At 37.8% G+C, this 17,553-nt stretch overlaps 1 protein-coding gene across 4 annotated transcripts in view; it reads right to left on the bottom strand.

The window, feature by feature from the left end:
* The window catches only part of RBM27 (RNA binding motif protein 27), a 60,321-nt gene extending 43,994 nt beyond the window's left edge, over nt 1-16,327 (bottom strand). For all 4 annotated transcript variants that reach the window (XM_055557206.1, XM_055557231.1, XM_055557215.1 and 1 more), the window contains exons 1-3: nt 16,075-16,327; nt 3,770-3,888; nt 1,401-1,525 (exon numbers count right to left, since the gene is read on the bottom strand). In XM_055557206.1, the coding sequence (XP_055413181.1) occupies nt 1,401-1,525; nt 3,770-3,888; nt 16,075-16,133 (303 nt within the window). In that variant the 5' untranslated portion in view covers nt 16,134-16,327. The remainder of the gene's footprint in view (nt 1-1,400; nt 1,526-3,769; nt 3,889-16,074) is intronic.
* Nucleotides 16,328-17,553: the final 1,226 nt, after the last annotated feature.

Below are 17,553 nucleotides of genomic sequence, written 5' to 3'. Positions count from 1 at the left end.
TGGAAAAAATGCCAGACATTCGGGGTAGTATACATAGAAGCTGAAATCCATTTTCCGTAATTTTCAAAATTAGGATTCACTGCAAAGATACAAAATGAAATAGTGTAACAATTTGGTTTTTTTTCTTTAACTGGTCTTTCAAAACTCAAGATAATGTAATTTTCCTCACTCAAAGGAGCTATCTTTCAAACAGACACTTTGAATCCACTGACCTTCAGTGACTCTAAAAAAGGACACATGTTGCAAAAATTTTAACTTATTATACAAAGATGTAACCTATACCTTTTAAAAAAAAATTCCGCTGACCAGGGATTAAACCAATGCCCTCAGCAATGAAAGCACAGAGTCTTAAGTGCTGCATGCTGCATGCTTAGCTGCTCAGTCATGTCCAACTCTTTGCGACCCCATGGACTGTAGCCTGGTCTGGAGCCCACCAGGCTCCTCTATCCATGGGATTTTCCAGGCAAGAATACTGGAGTGGGGTGCAATTTCCTTCTCCAGGGGATTCTTCCCAACCCAGGGATCGAACCTGCATCTTCTTCCATGTTTCCTGCATTGTAGGCAGGTTTTTTACCCACTGAGCCATTGGAGAAGCCCTAAAGTGAAAGCATTAGTCGCTCAGTCCTGACCGACTCTTTGCGACCCCATGGACTTTAACACACCAGGCTCCTCTATCCATGGAATTCTCCAGGTAAGCATATTGGAGTGGGTTGCCATTCTCTTCTCAAGGGAATCTTTCCAACCCAGAGATCAAACCTGGGTCTCCTACATTGCAGGCAGATTCTTTACTATCTGAGCCATCAGGGAAGCCCAAGGGCATGTTGCCTTCCCATTAGGGAAATAAACCCCAGGCCCCCCATGACAGGTGGGGATACTCACCACTATACTAACAAGGACCACCAGAATTCCCTAACCTATAACTTAAACCAAAAATTATAAATTATTCAATATAGAAGAAAAGTTTCTTCGTATTTCCATTACCTGAAAAAACATACTGGGAGCCCATTCTTTTTTTTTAACTGATGTGTAATTGATTTACTATGTTGTGCTAATTACTGCTGTACAGCAAAGTGATTCATTTACATACACACACACACACACACACACACTTTATATTCTTTTCCATTATGGTTTATTATCACAGGATATTGAAAAGAGTTCCCTGTGCTGTACAGTAGGACTATGTTGTTTATCCATTCTGTATATAAAAGTTTACATCTGCTAATCTCAAACTCCCACTCCACCCCTTCCCCAGTCCTCTCCCCCTGTGCAACCCATCAGTCTGTTCTCTATGTCCAATTAAAAGAGAATAACTTTTACAGAGGTCAACTACCAACTGAGGATGATACTGGTAATAAGAGCTAAGAAGTCCCTGCAAGCAAAAGAAAACTTTACATCACCTCTTCTTTAATTTCTTCTTTTTCTTGGACTGGTGGTTTTGGCTCAGGCTTAACTGGTTCCAAAGGAGGAAGGTAGTTCTTAGTATAGAGACTTTCAAATAGCTTATCCACAAAACCTGAAGTTTCTAAGGAGAAAATATAATATGTAAGTGTTACACAAAGGGAAATGAGGAATGACTAGTAGGTAACCAAACGTTTGACAACACACTCTATTGGTAAAATTGAGGAAAGTGGGACATCTCATTCAAAGCTGGTGGAACTAAAAATGAGTCTAACCCTTATGGGGGAGAAACCATTTCTGGGGTTTAAAACCCTTTAAAGATACTTGCACATGTACAAAATGATTTATATGCAAGATTGCCTGTTTGCGTATGTAAAAGATTGGCTACAACCCAAATTTCCATGAATAAGAGACTAAATCATATGACAATCAAACAATAACACACAGCGGCTATAAAAAGAATAAGTACTGATAATATCAACACTCCAAGATATAAAATTAAATATTGTATCCATATATATTTGCATTAAAGAAAACTCTGAAAGGACACAAAAATGACAAGGTAATGTACTAGGGGTGGGAAGGGATCAGATGAGGTGAGAGAGACTTTCATGATATACCTTTATATTGTTAGATTAACTAAATTGCGTACTCAAATATTTATTTTTAAATTAGTTGAAAAATAAATTTTGACATGAGAGTGGTATGAAAATATCATTTTGTGTTTTAAGTAAAACATGAAAAAGGCTGCTCTATTTTGTAACTTTTTCAGACTCTTTAATGGAGAGAACCAGAGGAAGTTATTAAAAATTAAATGTCAAGATATTTATATTATGTTATTTAAACCAAATTTAAGTCACTTCCAAGGGTCCTACCCCTCAGGAAGAGCTAAAGAGGATATTAAAAGTATAATACAGATTCTGCTTACACAGCAACTGTTAGACATTTTATACAAGTAACTATTTCTAAAATGTCAAATTTTTTCTTCAGAAAAGCATCTTTTCATAAACTTTTTAGGTTATTAATTTGTGCAGTAAGCATTTCCATGATTATAAAATGGTAAGCTCTTCTTACACATAACTTTAAGACAAATTAATCAGACCATTCGAAAGACTTTATGATCAGAAGACTGTTTTTACATGCCTCTGTATTTCTAAAGCACTTTTTAAAACATGTATTACTTTTGTAATTTAAAAGATACACATATCATGAGTATCTTTAGTTAAAACTAAGCAATATTTATTAATATATTTAGAAAATACTCATCTGTACTGAAATAATTCTATATTAATTTTGTATAAAAAGTCTTAAAAATGGACAAAAAATATGTAATCCTGTTTCAGACTGAGAAGCCATATGACTATCTTTTCTTTTTCAGAAGATACTTGAGCTAAAGGATCCTTTCTCATTACTAACAACTATCTCAACTAGTAAATATAAAATACCCACATTCCTGTTTGTCCATTCAACAATATTTATTGAGTATCTTCTATATGTCAAGTCTGTAGGTTTCGAGTCTCCAATTTTAACAAAGGAAAAGACAAACGGGAGGTGGAGACAGACACACACAGATAAACAGGCAGATTAACATATAACATGACAGGGAGTAACAAATGCCATGAAAAAATAATAAAGCAAAAATGGGAAGAGGAGAGAGTGACCTATACTGTATGTAGGATGTTCAGGGGAAACCACTCTGAGAAGATGACATTTGAGAAGAGGCCAGAAACCATGAGAAATCGTGTTTCAAGCAAGGGTAAAACAGTGTTCAAAAGCCCTCATTTGGGAACATGTTTGCCATGCTGAACAAAACAGCAAGGTGGTTCATGTGGCTAGAATGGAACAAATGACAGGGAGTGGTAGGAAATGAGGTCAGAGAAGCAGCAGGGAGACCCCCAGGAAGCTCCGCAAACTAGGAACAAGATTTTGCTAAGAAGATGAGAAGTTAAAGACATACAGAGAAGAGGAGCATGCCCATTTCTTCTTGCATATCAAGAAGCCCCAGTCAAGAAGGAGAAAAACAGTTACCTTTATTGTCTTAATAAACAGTAAGAATAAGTAGCTTCATTATTTTTAAAATTGTTACTCTTTAACCATTAACTAGGCTCTACCACAAGCTCCAAGGATTCATTCACTTAAAAAGTACTTGAATTACAACTGCCTCAATATCGGAGAGGAGCAGAGTAGGAAAGGGAAAAAAGTTTTGCCGAATACACAATAAATAATTAAGCATGAATAGGTATGTTCAAGTATTTAAAGCACTCTGACCAATTTCTTTCCTTTCAAGCTTTATCTTTAAGATTTTATCAGGAAGTTTTAAATTTAAAATCTCTATTTAAATACTTGGTTGAAGGCCTATAATATTTACCTTTTTGTAAAAATACGTCAAGTTGATCAGCACAAAAGGCTTTCAATTCTTTCTCAGGTTTGTCCTTCTTGACCAGTGCTACAACATAGTTGGCTAAGGCTGAAGGGTCAGCATCACATCTAGTTAGACAAAGAGAAAACAAGTATTTTTAAACATTTTTTTCAAATACTGATGTCATTAACGAAACCACCCCTATTTTGGAAGGCTTCAATAAAAAACTTTATTTTAAAAAATGACTGCAAACACAGGCAACTATCGTTAACAAAGAGCATGTTTATATATATATTACAGTTAAGTTTTTCTTTTCCTGCTTATTTTTATAAAATAATGTGCCTCCTATTTTTAATGTTTCAATTATACTCAGAACTTTGGACTGAATCTACATTTATTTGCTCTCAATGGTAATAGGGAAAGGATGGCAATGGACTCTTAAGGTGCAGCTTGACTCCCAGGCTGTAGAAGCACTGTAGATCTGCTCAGGAACTCTCTGTTCTGAATGATCAATGAAGAAGCAGGGGAAGTGATGGGACAGCTTTTCCATTCTCTGTAATGCCAAGCACCAATATCTAAAAATGGCAATTTCTACCTCTAATCTTCTCAGTGAGTATCTTAAGGATCATTTTAAGACAAAAAGTAAGAACACAAAAAGCATGTCACCTTAAATTTTATTGGCAAACACTTCAGCAGCTATTAGGAAGAAAGAAAAGATTGGGGAGTTAGAACAGGAAGGATAAGAGAAGTGGTGAAAGGGCAGCAGAGATAACCTTTATTTACGTCACTTTTTTTTCTAGTCAGTTAGTAACCTGACTTTGACATTCTAAGTTATCTCTTATGCCAGGGCAGCACAAGATCCTTGAGTTGCCAACTCCTAATGTACAACAATCCGCCAGACTTAACATTTTATATATATTACAAGTAATAGAAAGTTTTCTTCTTATAAAAAATATACATACACACACTTATATATTTATATTCTATTTTCCCCATAAATGTACATTTAAGTATCATATATCCTTTGTGGCTTCACAGCACTGTTGTGAAGATAAAATGAAAAAACTCAGAATGACAGGAAGTAAAATCATTATGCAAGCAAAATGATTATATCCCTATAAAACACTAATCTTATTCTATGATCCTTGGGCCTCTACTATAAATCAGAAAGTTAAAAAAGTTTCAGCTCAAGGTATCAATTACATTTCCAATAACGTATGAGATTAGTAAGTAAAAAACACCACCAACACCCCTACTTCCTTTCTAGTGTATACTTTTAAAACATTTATGCACCAAATTCTGAGAGCAAATTTCAATTCTATCCATTTTACAGAACTCAAAACTAATTTAAAAAAAAATGATGGGCAAATGTCAGAGTGCACTAGGAGTCTAAGTACACAGATGATGAGTTATGTATTAATTAAAAGAAAGCTGGGATCCTTAAATAAAACGATTGTATTTTGGAGAATTATGAACAGATTACCTTAATAAATCCAACTGCTAAATTCTAAAATGGACATATAGCATCTCCACTTATAGTCTAAACACAGAGAGAAAGGATTTTTTTATTTAAATAACTAAGAATAACAGAAAAGAAGCAATGTTATTTTCCCTGATCTTATGGGAACCTTCAAGGAGTCTCAGGACCTAACAGGTATAACACTGGGTAAGAATATGAGGTTTCCAGTGAGAAACAGGCAAAACTCAGATTACTGGAAAATGAGGTGAGTTAAACAAATCCAGTATCTTCTACATATAGTTAGTATTCAGACTCTAAAAAACAAATGCAGAATTAGGTTGTTTCTGATGAAATAATTTTGATGTAACACTGATAAAACTCAAGATGAATAGTTACAAGAAAGTAAGAGTAGACATCAAGAAAAGATTATAGATTCTAAATATTTGTTTAATGTGAGTGAACAAGTGATTGTTAATAAATGATAGTTAGAATTCTGCACCAAATACAAAAAGCATGTTTTACAGCCAAAGGAATGGGACCATTTAAATTTAACAGCTCCTATGCAATCTCAAAAACGACAGAATGATCTCTGTTTGTTTCCAAGGCAAACCATTCAATATCACAGTAATCCAAGTCTATGCCCCAACCAGTAACGCTGAAGAAGCTGAAGTTGAACGGTTCTATGAAGACCTACAAGACCTTTTAAAACTAACACCCAAAAAAGATGTCCTTTTCATTATAGGGGACTGGAATGCAAAAGTAGGAAGTCAAGAAACACCTGGAGTAACAGGCAAATTTGGCCTTGGAATATGGAATGAAGCAGGGCAAAGACTAATAGAGTTTTGCCAAGAGAATGCACTGGTCATAGCAAACACCCTCTTCCAACAACACAAGAGAAGACTCTACACATGGACATCACCAGATGGTCAACACCAAAATCAGACTGATTATATTCTTTGCAGCCAAAGATGGAGAAGCTCTATACAGTCAGCAAAAACAAGACCGGGAGCTGACTGTGGCTCAGACCATGAACTCCTTATTGCCAAATTCAGACTGAAATTGAAGAAAGTAGGGAAAACCACTACACCATTCAGGTATGACCTAAATCAAATCCCTTACGATTATACAGTGGAAGTGAGAAATAGATTTAAGGGCCTAGATCTGATAGATAGAGTGCCTGATGAACTATGGAATGAGGTTCGTGACATTGTACAGGAGACAGGGATCAAGACCATCCCCATGGAAAAGAAATGCAAAAATGCAAAATAGCTGTCTGGGGAGGCCTTACAAATAGCTGTGAAAAGAAGAGAAGTGAAAAGCACAGGAGAAAATGAAAGATATAAGCATCTGAATGCAGAGTTCCAAAGAATAGCAAGAAGAGATAAGAAAGCCTTCCTTAGCGATCAATGCAAAGAAACAGAGGAAAACAACAGAATGGGAAAGACTAGAGATCTCTTCTAGAAAATCAGAGATGCCAAGGGAACATTTCATGCAAAGATGGGCTCGATAAAGGAAAGGAATGGTATGGACCTAACAGAAGCAGAAGATATTAAGAAGAGGTAGCAAGAATACACAGAAGAACTGTACAAAAAAGATCTTCACAACCAAGATAATCACGATGGTGTGATCACTGACCTAGAGCCAGACATCCTGGAATGTGAAGTCAAGTGGGTGTTAGAAAGCATCACTACGAACAAAGCTAGTGGAGGTGATGGAATTCCAGTTGAGCTATTTCAAATCCTGAAAGATGATGCTGTGAAAGTGCTGCACTCTATATGCCAGCAAATTTGGAAAACTCAACAGTGGCCACAGGACTGCAAAAGGTCAGTTTTCATTCCAATCCCAAAGAAAGGCAATGCCAAAGAATGCTCAAACTACCGCACAATTGCACTCATCTCACACGCTAGTAAAGTAATGCTCAAAATTCTCCAAGCCAGGCTTCAGCAATACGTGAACCGTGAACTTCCAGATGTTCAAGCTGGTTTTAGAAAAGGCAAAGGAACCAGAGATCAAATCGCCAACATCCGCTGGATCATGGAAAAATCAAGAGAGTTCCAGAAAAACATCTATTTCTGCTTTATTGACTATGCCAAAGCCTTTGACTGTGTGGATTACAATAAACTGTGGAAAATTCTTCAAGAGATGGGAATACCAGACCACCTGACCTGCCTCTTGAGAAATCTGTACGCAGGTCAGGAAGCAACAGTTAGAACTGGACATGGAACAACAGACTGGATCCAATTAGGAAAAGGAGTACGTCAAGGCTGTATATTGTCACCCTGCTTATTTAACTTCTATGCAGAGTACATCATGAGAAACGCTGGACTGGAAGAAACACAAGCTGGAATCAAGATTGCCGGGAGAAATATCAATAACCTCAGATATGCAGATGACACCACCCTTATGGCAGAAAGTGAAGAGGAACTAAAAAGCCTGTTGATGAAAGTGAAAGTGGAGAGTGAAAAAGTTGGCTTAAAGCTCAACATTCAGAAAACGAAGATCATGGCATCCGGTCCCATCACTTCATGGGAAATAGATGGGGAAACAGTGGAAACAGTATCAGCCTTTATTTTTCTGGGCTCCAAAATCACTGCAGATGGTGACTGCAGCCATGAAATTAAAAGACGCATACTCCTTGGAAGGAAAGTTATGACCAACCTAGACAGCATATTCAAAAGCAGAGAAATTACTTTGCCAACAAAGGTCCGTCCGTCTAGTCAAGGCTATGGTTTTTCCTGTGGTCATGTACGATTGTGAGAGTTGGACTGTGAAGAAGGCTGAGCGCCAAAGAATTGATGCTTTTGAACTGTGGTGTTGGAGAAGACTCTTGAGAGTCCCTTGGACTGCAAGGAGATCCAACCAGTCCATTCTGAAGGAGATCAGCCCTGGGATTTCTTTGGAAGGAATGATGCTAAAGCTGAAACTCCAGTACGTTGGCCACCTCATGCGAAGAGTTGACTCATTGGAAAAGAGTCTGATGCTGGGAGGGATTGGGGGCAGGAGGAGAAGGGGATGACTGAGGATGAGATGGCTGGATGGCATCACTGACTCGATGGATGTGAATCTGAGTGAACTCTGGGAGTTGGTAGGGAGGCCTGGCGTGCTGTGATTCATGGGGTCGCAAAAAGTCGGACACAACTGAGCTACTGAACTGAACTGACTATGTATCCATAAAGTGCACTAAGAATGAAGGAAATCACCAGTCTGAAATAATGAGTCACATCAATTGAATGGTGAAACAAATACATTAGGAAGTTTTTTGCTGTGATTTTTTTTGTACCTTTATGATTGCTCTTATTTATTCTTTCATCACCACTTACCATATACTCTTAAAACTGACAATTAAAATATTATAGTAGCTATGATACCAATAGTAGCTATAATAGCTACTATTATAGTAGCTACTATTATAACTGCTATAATATTATAGCTACTATTATAGTATAGCTACGACTATAGTAGCTATACTATTATAGGTACTATTATAGTATAGCTACTATTATATACTATATATAGTATAGTATAGCTATAGTATATACTATACTATTATAGTATAGCTACTATTATAGTAACTATAATATTATAGCTACTATTATAGTATCGCTATAGCTACTATTATAGTATAGCTACTACTATAGTAGCTATACTATTATAGGTACTATTATAGTATAGCTACTATAGTAGCTATGGTAGTACCCATACTGTAATAGTAGCTATGGTAACAACTTTCCTGGACAAGGAAAAGGCTACCCACTCCAGTATTCTGGCCTGGAGAATTCCATGGACTATATAGTCCATGCGGTTGCAGAGTCGGACATGACTTAGAGACTTTCACTGACACGGACATGATACCAATATTAATAGTAGACCAAAAAGACTTTCAGAAGTATGTCACAAAAATATGAGCATGACTAAGACCCTTGATAGCTTACAAGACAAATGCAGGGCCACTTCCTACTTCTCTTACACAAAAACAGTACCCAAAGAGTATTTAAAATCTTTTCGCTCTTGGGACTTCTGCGGTGGTCCAGTGGCTAAGACTCCACTCTCCTAATGCAGGGGATCTGGGTTTCAATCCCTGCTCAGGGAACTAGATCCCACATGCTGCAGCTAAGAGTTCACATGCTGCAATGAAAGATCAAAGATCCCATATGCTGCAGTTAAGACCCAGTGCAGCCAAACTAATTATTTAAAAAAATCCCTTTTAGCTCTCATTTATAACCAAAGCTATGGAAATTCATTTCTGCCTAACTATAGGGACAAAGTATATCTTGCAAAGAGGTTTTAAAATTATGGGGCCATGGCTATGTTAAACACATGTTTCTAGACAAAAAGGGGCTTTCATTATAACAAAGAGATTAGGAAAGGTAATAATATCCACCAAAAAGTACTATTCTATAGTCTTTAAAAGGTCTTAATAGCATGTGTGTGCATGTGCTAAGTCGCTTCAGTTGTGTTTCTTTGCAATCTTATGAACTGAAGCTCCTGTGTCCATGGGATGCTCCACACAAGAATACTGGAGTGAGTTGCCATGCTTTCCTCCAGGGGATCTTCCCAACCCAGGATCTCTTATGTCTCTTGCACTGGCAGATGGGTTCTTTATCACTAGCCCCACCTGGGAAACCCCTTAACACCATGATCAATTATTATTCATTTTACAGATGCCTAAATTTGTAAATATGTAAAGACAAATCAAGTGATCCATTCAAAACCAGGGAGACAGCTTACCTGTGGAACTAAAACTCAGTTTCAATTCCATGCAAGTAAAATCTATCACAGCATATACATTTTTTCTAATGTTTATCTGCACAACAAATTAATGTATTCTAAGCCTCAATCGGTAATCACCTTTCAGTTAAAATAAAGAACCATAAGAAGTTTCCTAAAGTTTAATGGAAGTTACAAATGAGGATTCTTTAAAATTCACATCTTGCATAATGTTCTACAAACATGTTTCCATTATCTATTTTTATTTAAAAGAATAAAAATTGCTTAGAATGAATTTTTATCACGAGAAGTTAATAGAAATATTGCCCAGGAATGTCTTATCTGTAAAAATCTCAAATCTGTCTTTTTTCTTCTTAATGAAATCACCATTGCAGGTATTAACACATCCACTGAGCCTTGCAGATACTTTTAGTAATATCAACTCAGATATCAACTCAGCCTTGCAGATACTTTTAGTAATCTGATTTTCTCAACGTGCTTAGCTGGTAGCTACTGCACTACTACTATTGTGTAGGAAACAAAAATATTGGTACTTCCACGTCTTTTCAAATGAAAGCTTTCACATTCCCCATCATTAGTTAGGGGCTTTCATGAATGAAGACGATGTGGAAGAAAATGCCCCAAGATTTATCTGGAGTGGAAAAATAGATGTTACTCAGTTGCAGACACCATTGTGATACCCTGGCACAGTAGCCACCAGCTAAGCACACTCAGAAAATGAGACTACTTTAAAAAAAAAATCATACTTTTCTAATTGTGACCAACCTAAATACACATAGAAGGACATTGATTAGACATTTACTAAATGTTAAGGAAATGCCAACCTTCTTGCTGGGTAATGGAATTACTTTGAGCAAGACAGACCTTGCCCCTCAGTCACAAGGAAATGAAAAAATAGTAATTATAGTACAAAATATCAAATGGCTAAACAAAGAGATTAATAATGAAGTAACAACACTGTGAGAGGACGAACAAGACATTGGTAGGAAACGAGGCTATGAAGGCAATATATGGCTCCTAGCCTACAGCAAATGGGCCAGGGAGAGTCAAGTCAGAAATATTTAGGAGTCACACCAAAGAACATTAAGAACAAATACATTCCTAACTTAGTATACTAAAACTTGCCAAGAAGTCTTTGGGCCAGAGTAAGTCTTCTATGAAATAGTGAGTGGTCTTCTTAAACACGTCCCACAGAACTTTAGAGGGACATCAATTCTTTCAATCTACTACATATGCTTTAGAAAATTATCAGTACTTTTCAGTCTTAAGAACATACCTACAAAATACTCATTTTATCCTTGCAGTTCATTTATCAAGATGTGAGATCTAACAAGCTGCTACATGGTGATTTTTCTTCCCATTTGAGCAACTGCAGAGATTTCTAGTCAAAATTAATTTGGTAAGGATTGCAAATGTACAAACAGCATGTAAACTTTAGAGTTCAACCCAAATACACACCCCCTGACCACTGGGTCAACAGAATCATCCCAATGAACATTATTGTGTCTTTTCCATCATACTCAGAAATGACACAAAGTCAATGTTTTACAGCTTTTTTTTTTTTTTTACAAAGACCTTGATATGGCCTAAACTCACAGAAACTGCACATCAGGTTGATGGGTTTCTCTACCAATTCTTGTCTAGGGCCTGCAATGAGAATCTGTCATGCACTAGACTGATTATTCTGTAAGCGGCAGAAGGACTTAACACTAGTATTAATAAGTGTTTTTGCAAAAAGAGTTTAATATATTTTCACATTTCAAAAACCATAAAATTCATTTATATTTAATGATTCTGGTACATAAAATACTTTTTATAGTCTGCATCATTGCAAGATAGGTAAAAGGTTAATATAATTAATTGTTTAACACAGAAAGGTAAGAAAACTCTCCAAAGTCAGTGACTCAAATATAGATCTAAACTAAATGCCCTGCATCGCACAATGATGCTCTACCAAAAGATGACAGATAAACGGATGAATGCAACTGTTGAGAAAGTATTACAAACCCTATCACTCTCTTCAAAACATGTATCAAGGCAATTTTTTTTGGTTATTCATAGCTTTTTTTTTTTCTTTCAGTTTGAGATATAATTGACATACAGAACTATGTATGTCCAAATTGTACAGTATTAATGATTTTACTTACATATATGAAATGTTACCATGATAAATTTAGTGAACATTCATTTCACATAGATACAAAATAAAACCAAAAAACACATTTTTTCCTTGTCATGAGAAGTCAGGATTTTATCTCAACTTTCATATGTAACACACAGCAGTGTTAACTATATTAATCATGCTTCACATTCTTAGTACTATATATCTTGTACCTGGAAGTTTGTACCTACTTACTATCTTCATCCAACTCTCCTCCTCTGGTAAAGACAACCCCACCTCTGGTAATCACAAATCTGATCTCTTTTTCTATGAGTTTATTTGTTTGTTTTTGAAGTAAAATTGACTTAAAACACTTATGTTAGCTGCTGGTGTACAACGCTGTGATTTGGTATTTCTATACATTACAAAATTATTATCACAAGACAAATTTTTACAATAAACCTAATAAGCAGCAGTGAATTAGATGTACTTATATAAATTCAATATATATATAATAAAAATGCCTTAAAACATTCCTCATTAAAGACAACATTTTTGGTAGAAATGCATGTTTGTTATTTTAAAATGCTTGCTTGAATGTTTTCTAAACTTGTAGAAATTTCTCCACTGGCTGATTTATCCTCTATATTTACTTAGAACCTTATCTTTAAGGAGTCCAGATAGTTCAAGTGAGCAGTTATTTGTAATAAAAAGAAATCATGACATGTCCTACTCATGTATAATCCCTACATAGTCTCTATAACTAGGATATCTAGAAGATTTTGAAACTGAAGGAAGATGAGGACCCAAATAAGATCTGTGTTCAGTCTGTTCATGCAGCAGTAGGAAGAGAGATAAACTCCTGGACTAAGATGGTTTCTCTCCCTTTTACTGCACTGCCAAAGAAAATGGTACTAGGTGGCTCGCAGCTAGTTCAGGAGTGCTTTCTTCTAGTCTCCCTCCCCCTGTCCCTCCTCTAATAAGGTAACAGATATGCCCCACATCTACCAAAGGAGTGGAAACAGATAAGCTCTAACAGTATGAGATTTCTAATTTGTCTATGGGCACAAACGCATACAAACTAGACTGGTTTCATAATATTCTGTTACCTGACTTCATTTCACTAACGACAAGGTGGACCACACTTAAAAATCCCTAAAAATCAAAACCTTTTATAATTCAGTTACTTTTTTTTGGAGGTGGGGGAGGGCATCCATGTGGCTTGCAGGATCTTAGCTACCAGAATGGAGACTGACCCAGGTCCACAACAGTGAAAGCACAGAGTCCTAACCACTGGACCACCAGGGAATTTCCTAAATTTAGAAAATTTTAAATTAAGCTAAATAAGAAAGTGCAACAGGAAATCATGTACATAACTACAGTCTGATTAAAACATATCCACTGCAACTACATTATATGAAAGCCTGACAACTGCTCTGAAATGCTGTGTTGTAGCAACATGCCAATCTCCCATGAAAATTTTCTTGAATCTGGAATATGCAAAAAGTAAACTTACAAATACAACCCACTTCAGCATATCATTTCTTACATTTTAGGATGTCTAAACAAAAAATACTCTCCCATGACAACATACTAAGAATGAGAATATATGTGACATTTCCACGTGCCTTTACTACTTATTATTAACATTTTCACCCAAATCCATTACCTATAAGAGTTAAAAATAAGTATTTATTTTGTAGTTTATTTTGTCATTTTGTAGTTCTAGGAAGATCATCTATATTATTAAGTCTATGCAGTGATTTTAGATCTTTCTTAACACTAAAAAAGTAACAAAAATAATCTTTAAAAGAGACATGATGTGACCTTTATGTTGAAGATATAACTCAAAACAAGTGGGGAAACTAATCATTTTGAAAGATAACTTTTACCTATAAAAATTACAGAATATATATGAATAAAATCAGTATAAATAGTCCAAAAAAACTGGTGAAAGCACCCTAGGGAGACTTAAGTTCCCACCCAAACTAAATTCTGACAATAAGAAAAAAATAAAAAAATATTACCCAGACCAAAACATTTTAGGGAGCTTTAAAAAAATAATTAACTATAAAATATTAAAACTTGTCACCTTCTTCTGAAGACATAAAATACACATTTAATACTTTCAGAAGTACTACCAACATTTAATACTTTCAAAAGTATCTACCATCCAACTAAAAACACAAAGGTTCTCCTGTTCTATATTTTAATAGACCTTTTTCTATTCTTAGCCTCTTCCATATATGGTCAATTTCACTAACTCTACTTCATGATTTCCCACCTTCATCACAATCCATTTCCACCTCTGTGCTCCAATCTTGATACTGTATGTAGGAAAAGTATGATGCACACTCAAGAGGCCCATATTCTTCAATAAAACTTTTAAGTGTGCCCAGAAGTCATTTGCATATTACTTAGACCATCACTAATGTAAAACTCAGAAGCCCTTAGTGTACATTCATTCATACCTGTGCTCTAGTCATACACATATCCTCAGAAAGCAAATACCACTTCAGACATCAAAATTCCCTTAATGCTGTCTCACTTTACCATCCCACCATCTTCACAAGGCTGACACAATGGACTACAAATGAGTCTTCCTAGGTGTTACCATCCCACCCCAAGAAACAGAAATAGCAAAACATCAAAAGTTAGTTAACAGGATTTCTCAGGAGCACAAGGAAAGAGACAAACAGGGAAGCAGCAGTCTCCTAACAACCAACTTCACCACACCCCCCGAATTACCCTTTACTTCCACCTCTGCAAAAACTCAATTTTTCCACTAAAATTATCTGATCTAATGAATCAAAGCCTGCTCATCTCTTCTTCTACTCCTTTTCTTTCAGCCAGAAAGCCCTCACCTCCAGTAGGAGGAAAAGTATTAAGTAGAAATGACAAAGGGGCAGCAAATGATTCCTTCCCTTCCCATGCCTTCTTTCCCAAGAGTTAGTTATCACCTCCTCCCACCCTCCCTCCAGCTTTTCCTCTTCCCTCACCGAGATACCCTTCAGAGACTACCTATACCCCAGTGTCCCAAATTAACACTTCACCATCTCATCCCTTTAAAACGGTTACAAAACCAACAAAAAGTTCATATATTTCCACCATACTACTCCAGATATCAGAAATAAGCCCCTCACCAATAATCCTACACGGCAATCCTCAGTAGTTACAAAACTCTTTCTTTCCACTACCCGTTTCATTATTTCAATACCTGCATCTAAAAATCCCTTGGTGCTGCCCGTATACCCCTTTCAGCCTGTCCTCCAATAATATTAGATACTCGAGGAGTCCTTTCAACCCCCAAACTTACAAAACCTTACTTTTCCCAACCCCTAATGGTATTTAAAAATCATCAGCTCTTGGCATTATCAACTCCTCAATAATAGCATCCCTTAATAGGCTTATCAAATTCCTAATAATTCCCAAAACACTTCAGTGTCCACAAATCCCTATCCACTACCGTATTTTAATTCAATATTCTTGAACCCTTAGAACTCATCAGTAATCGCTCTAAAGCCCTCAATGTCCCTACTCTCCTTTTCTTCCTTCATGCTTCCAAAAGGTCCCCAATACTCCGCTTCTAGATCGTTTAGTCCCGGAATAATATTCTTTGTAAAACCTTTGGATATCCTGCTACTCCCTTCAAGATCCCGATATTCAAATTCTAAAATCCCTCAAGAGCCCCGATTACTCTCTCAGTTCTCAAAGAGCAGTATTTTAAATTCCCTCACTTCCCGCTACCCTTTTGAGCACCCCAAAATGTGTATTTCAAAAGCCTTCGCCGTCCTCCCCGCCCTCCCCCCCCCGCCCAGTTCCCAGAGCCACACCGCCTCTACGTCCCTTGCTCTCCTCCCCCCACCCCCCCACAATGGTGATAGTACTACAGAGAAGACGTCGCCGGGACCTCCCGACCGCTGCCCCTCCGCTCCGCCCTCCCCCACGCCGCTTCCCCTCCCCCCACGCCCCCGCTGGCCCCCAACGCCCACGTTCGCCAGCCCCGGCCCAGCCTGCCTCACTCACATCGGCTCCAGTAACTTGGCCAGCCAGGACTTGAGGGCATCCACATCCTCTATGAGCATGGTGCAGGGAAGGCGGGCTCGGCCGCCGCTCTTGTTCGGGCCTGCCGCGAGTCGCCCCCCGCCGCCTCCTCACGCCTTCTTCACAGCTCTGGGTGCCTCAGCCCACCGGGCATCTTAGAGGACTTCAACCTACTCCCCCGGCCGGGGCCTAACAGGAACTAACCCAAGAGCCCTCGCTCAACCTAGCCCGTCGGCACAGGAGAGGGGGGAGATAGCGTCGAGTGGCGAGCGCTGGAACCAATAGGAAAGAGAGGGCCTGCGCGCAAAGCCAATGAAAAGGCTCGTTCGCCCCGCCCGCCGGTCGTACCCAGTAAATGAGGAGGGATTTAGCAAGGTAGGTAGAGAGCTTACGTGAACTCCTGGTGCAAGATGGTATCTTAGAGAAGGTGCTGTGGCTCTTAAAGGGGCCGCGGCACTTTTTTTTTTTTTAATAACCACGCCGCCGCCCGCCGCGGAATACCGGTGTCTGCTGCTGGGAGTGCCTGGGGGAACCCGGTGAGCCCCTCAGCCTGGCTCCTTCCTCCCGTTTTTTTCCTGGAAACACACACTAGTGTCCCGAAATGACTCAGCTGTAGTAAATCTGCAACATAACATGCAATACGTTCGCGTTCATCACTGTGCACAGAACGCAAAATTTTACTTTTTTTCCCTCACACGCTCTTTTTGCTCGGCTCGCATGCTGGTATCTTTTGCTGCTGTGCTTAAATTATGCACAATGCTATGGCAACCCTTCCTTGGACTCCAATAATCGTCATTTTAAAAACGTGGCGCAACGGTTGCACAAGACAGAAGCCATTTCAATTTTATCAGTATTTTTAGTATATTCTCTATAAGGGAGAAAAAGGATTCCATTTTTTTAAAAATTCTCTTTTCATTGTTTCTCTAAAGTTCGATGGGGATTTTGTGCAGGGAAGGTATTGGTCAGCAAAAAAGTTTTTAAAAATAATATTAAAAAAATGGAAATCACTGAAATTGGCAAATTGGTTTGTACTAGATGAAAAATTCCCTTTTGGAGTTTTGAAATGACTGGCTTGGCACGGGTGTTAGAATGTTTATTCAACAACGATTACTGAGCACCTGCTATACACCAGCACTGTGTAAGGCACTGGGATTCCAGTGGTGAGCAAAACAGTCCTTCCTCCTAGAAAGCCAGACAGTTTATGAGATTATGCATTGTAATCATAACATTATGAAAAATACCTGATGAGCATACACCTCATATAAAAGAGATGGGTCAACCCAAAATAAGCAGGCAGACTGTAATATATATATATGTAGCAGGTGTAGGCAAATTTTTTCTGTAAAAGGCTCAGTTCAGTTCAGTTCAGTCGCTCAGTTGTGTCCGACTCTTTGCCACCCCATAGTCTGCAGCACGCCAGGCTTCCCTGTCCATCACCAACTCCCGGAGCTTACTCAAACT

Source organism: Bubalus kerabau, chromosome 1 (assembly GCF_029407905.1).
Source record: "Bubalus kerabau isolate K-KA32 ecotype Philippines breed swamp buffalo chromosome 1, PCC_UOA_SB_1v2, whole genome shotgun sequence".
Taxonomy (NCBI): domain Eukaryota; kingdom Metazoa; phylum Chordata; class Mammalia; order Artiodactyla; family Bovidae; genus Bubalus; species Bubalus kerabau.
The sequence above is the reverse complement of the archived record's forward strand: the minus strand, read 5'-3'. Positions and strand labels throughout refer to the sequence as shown.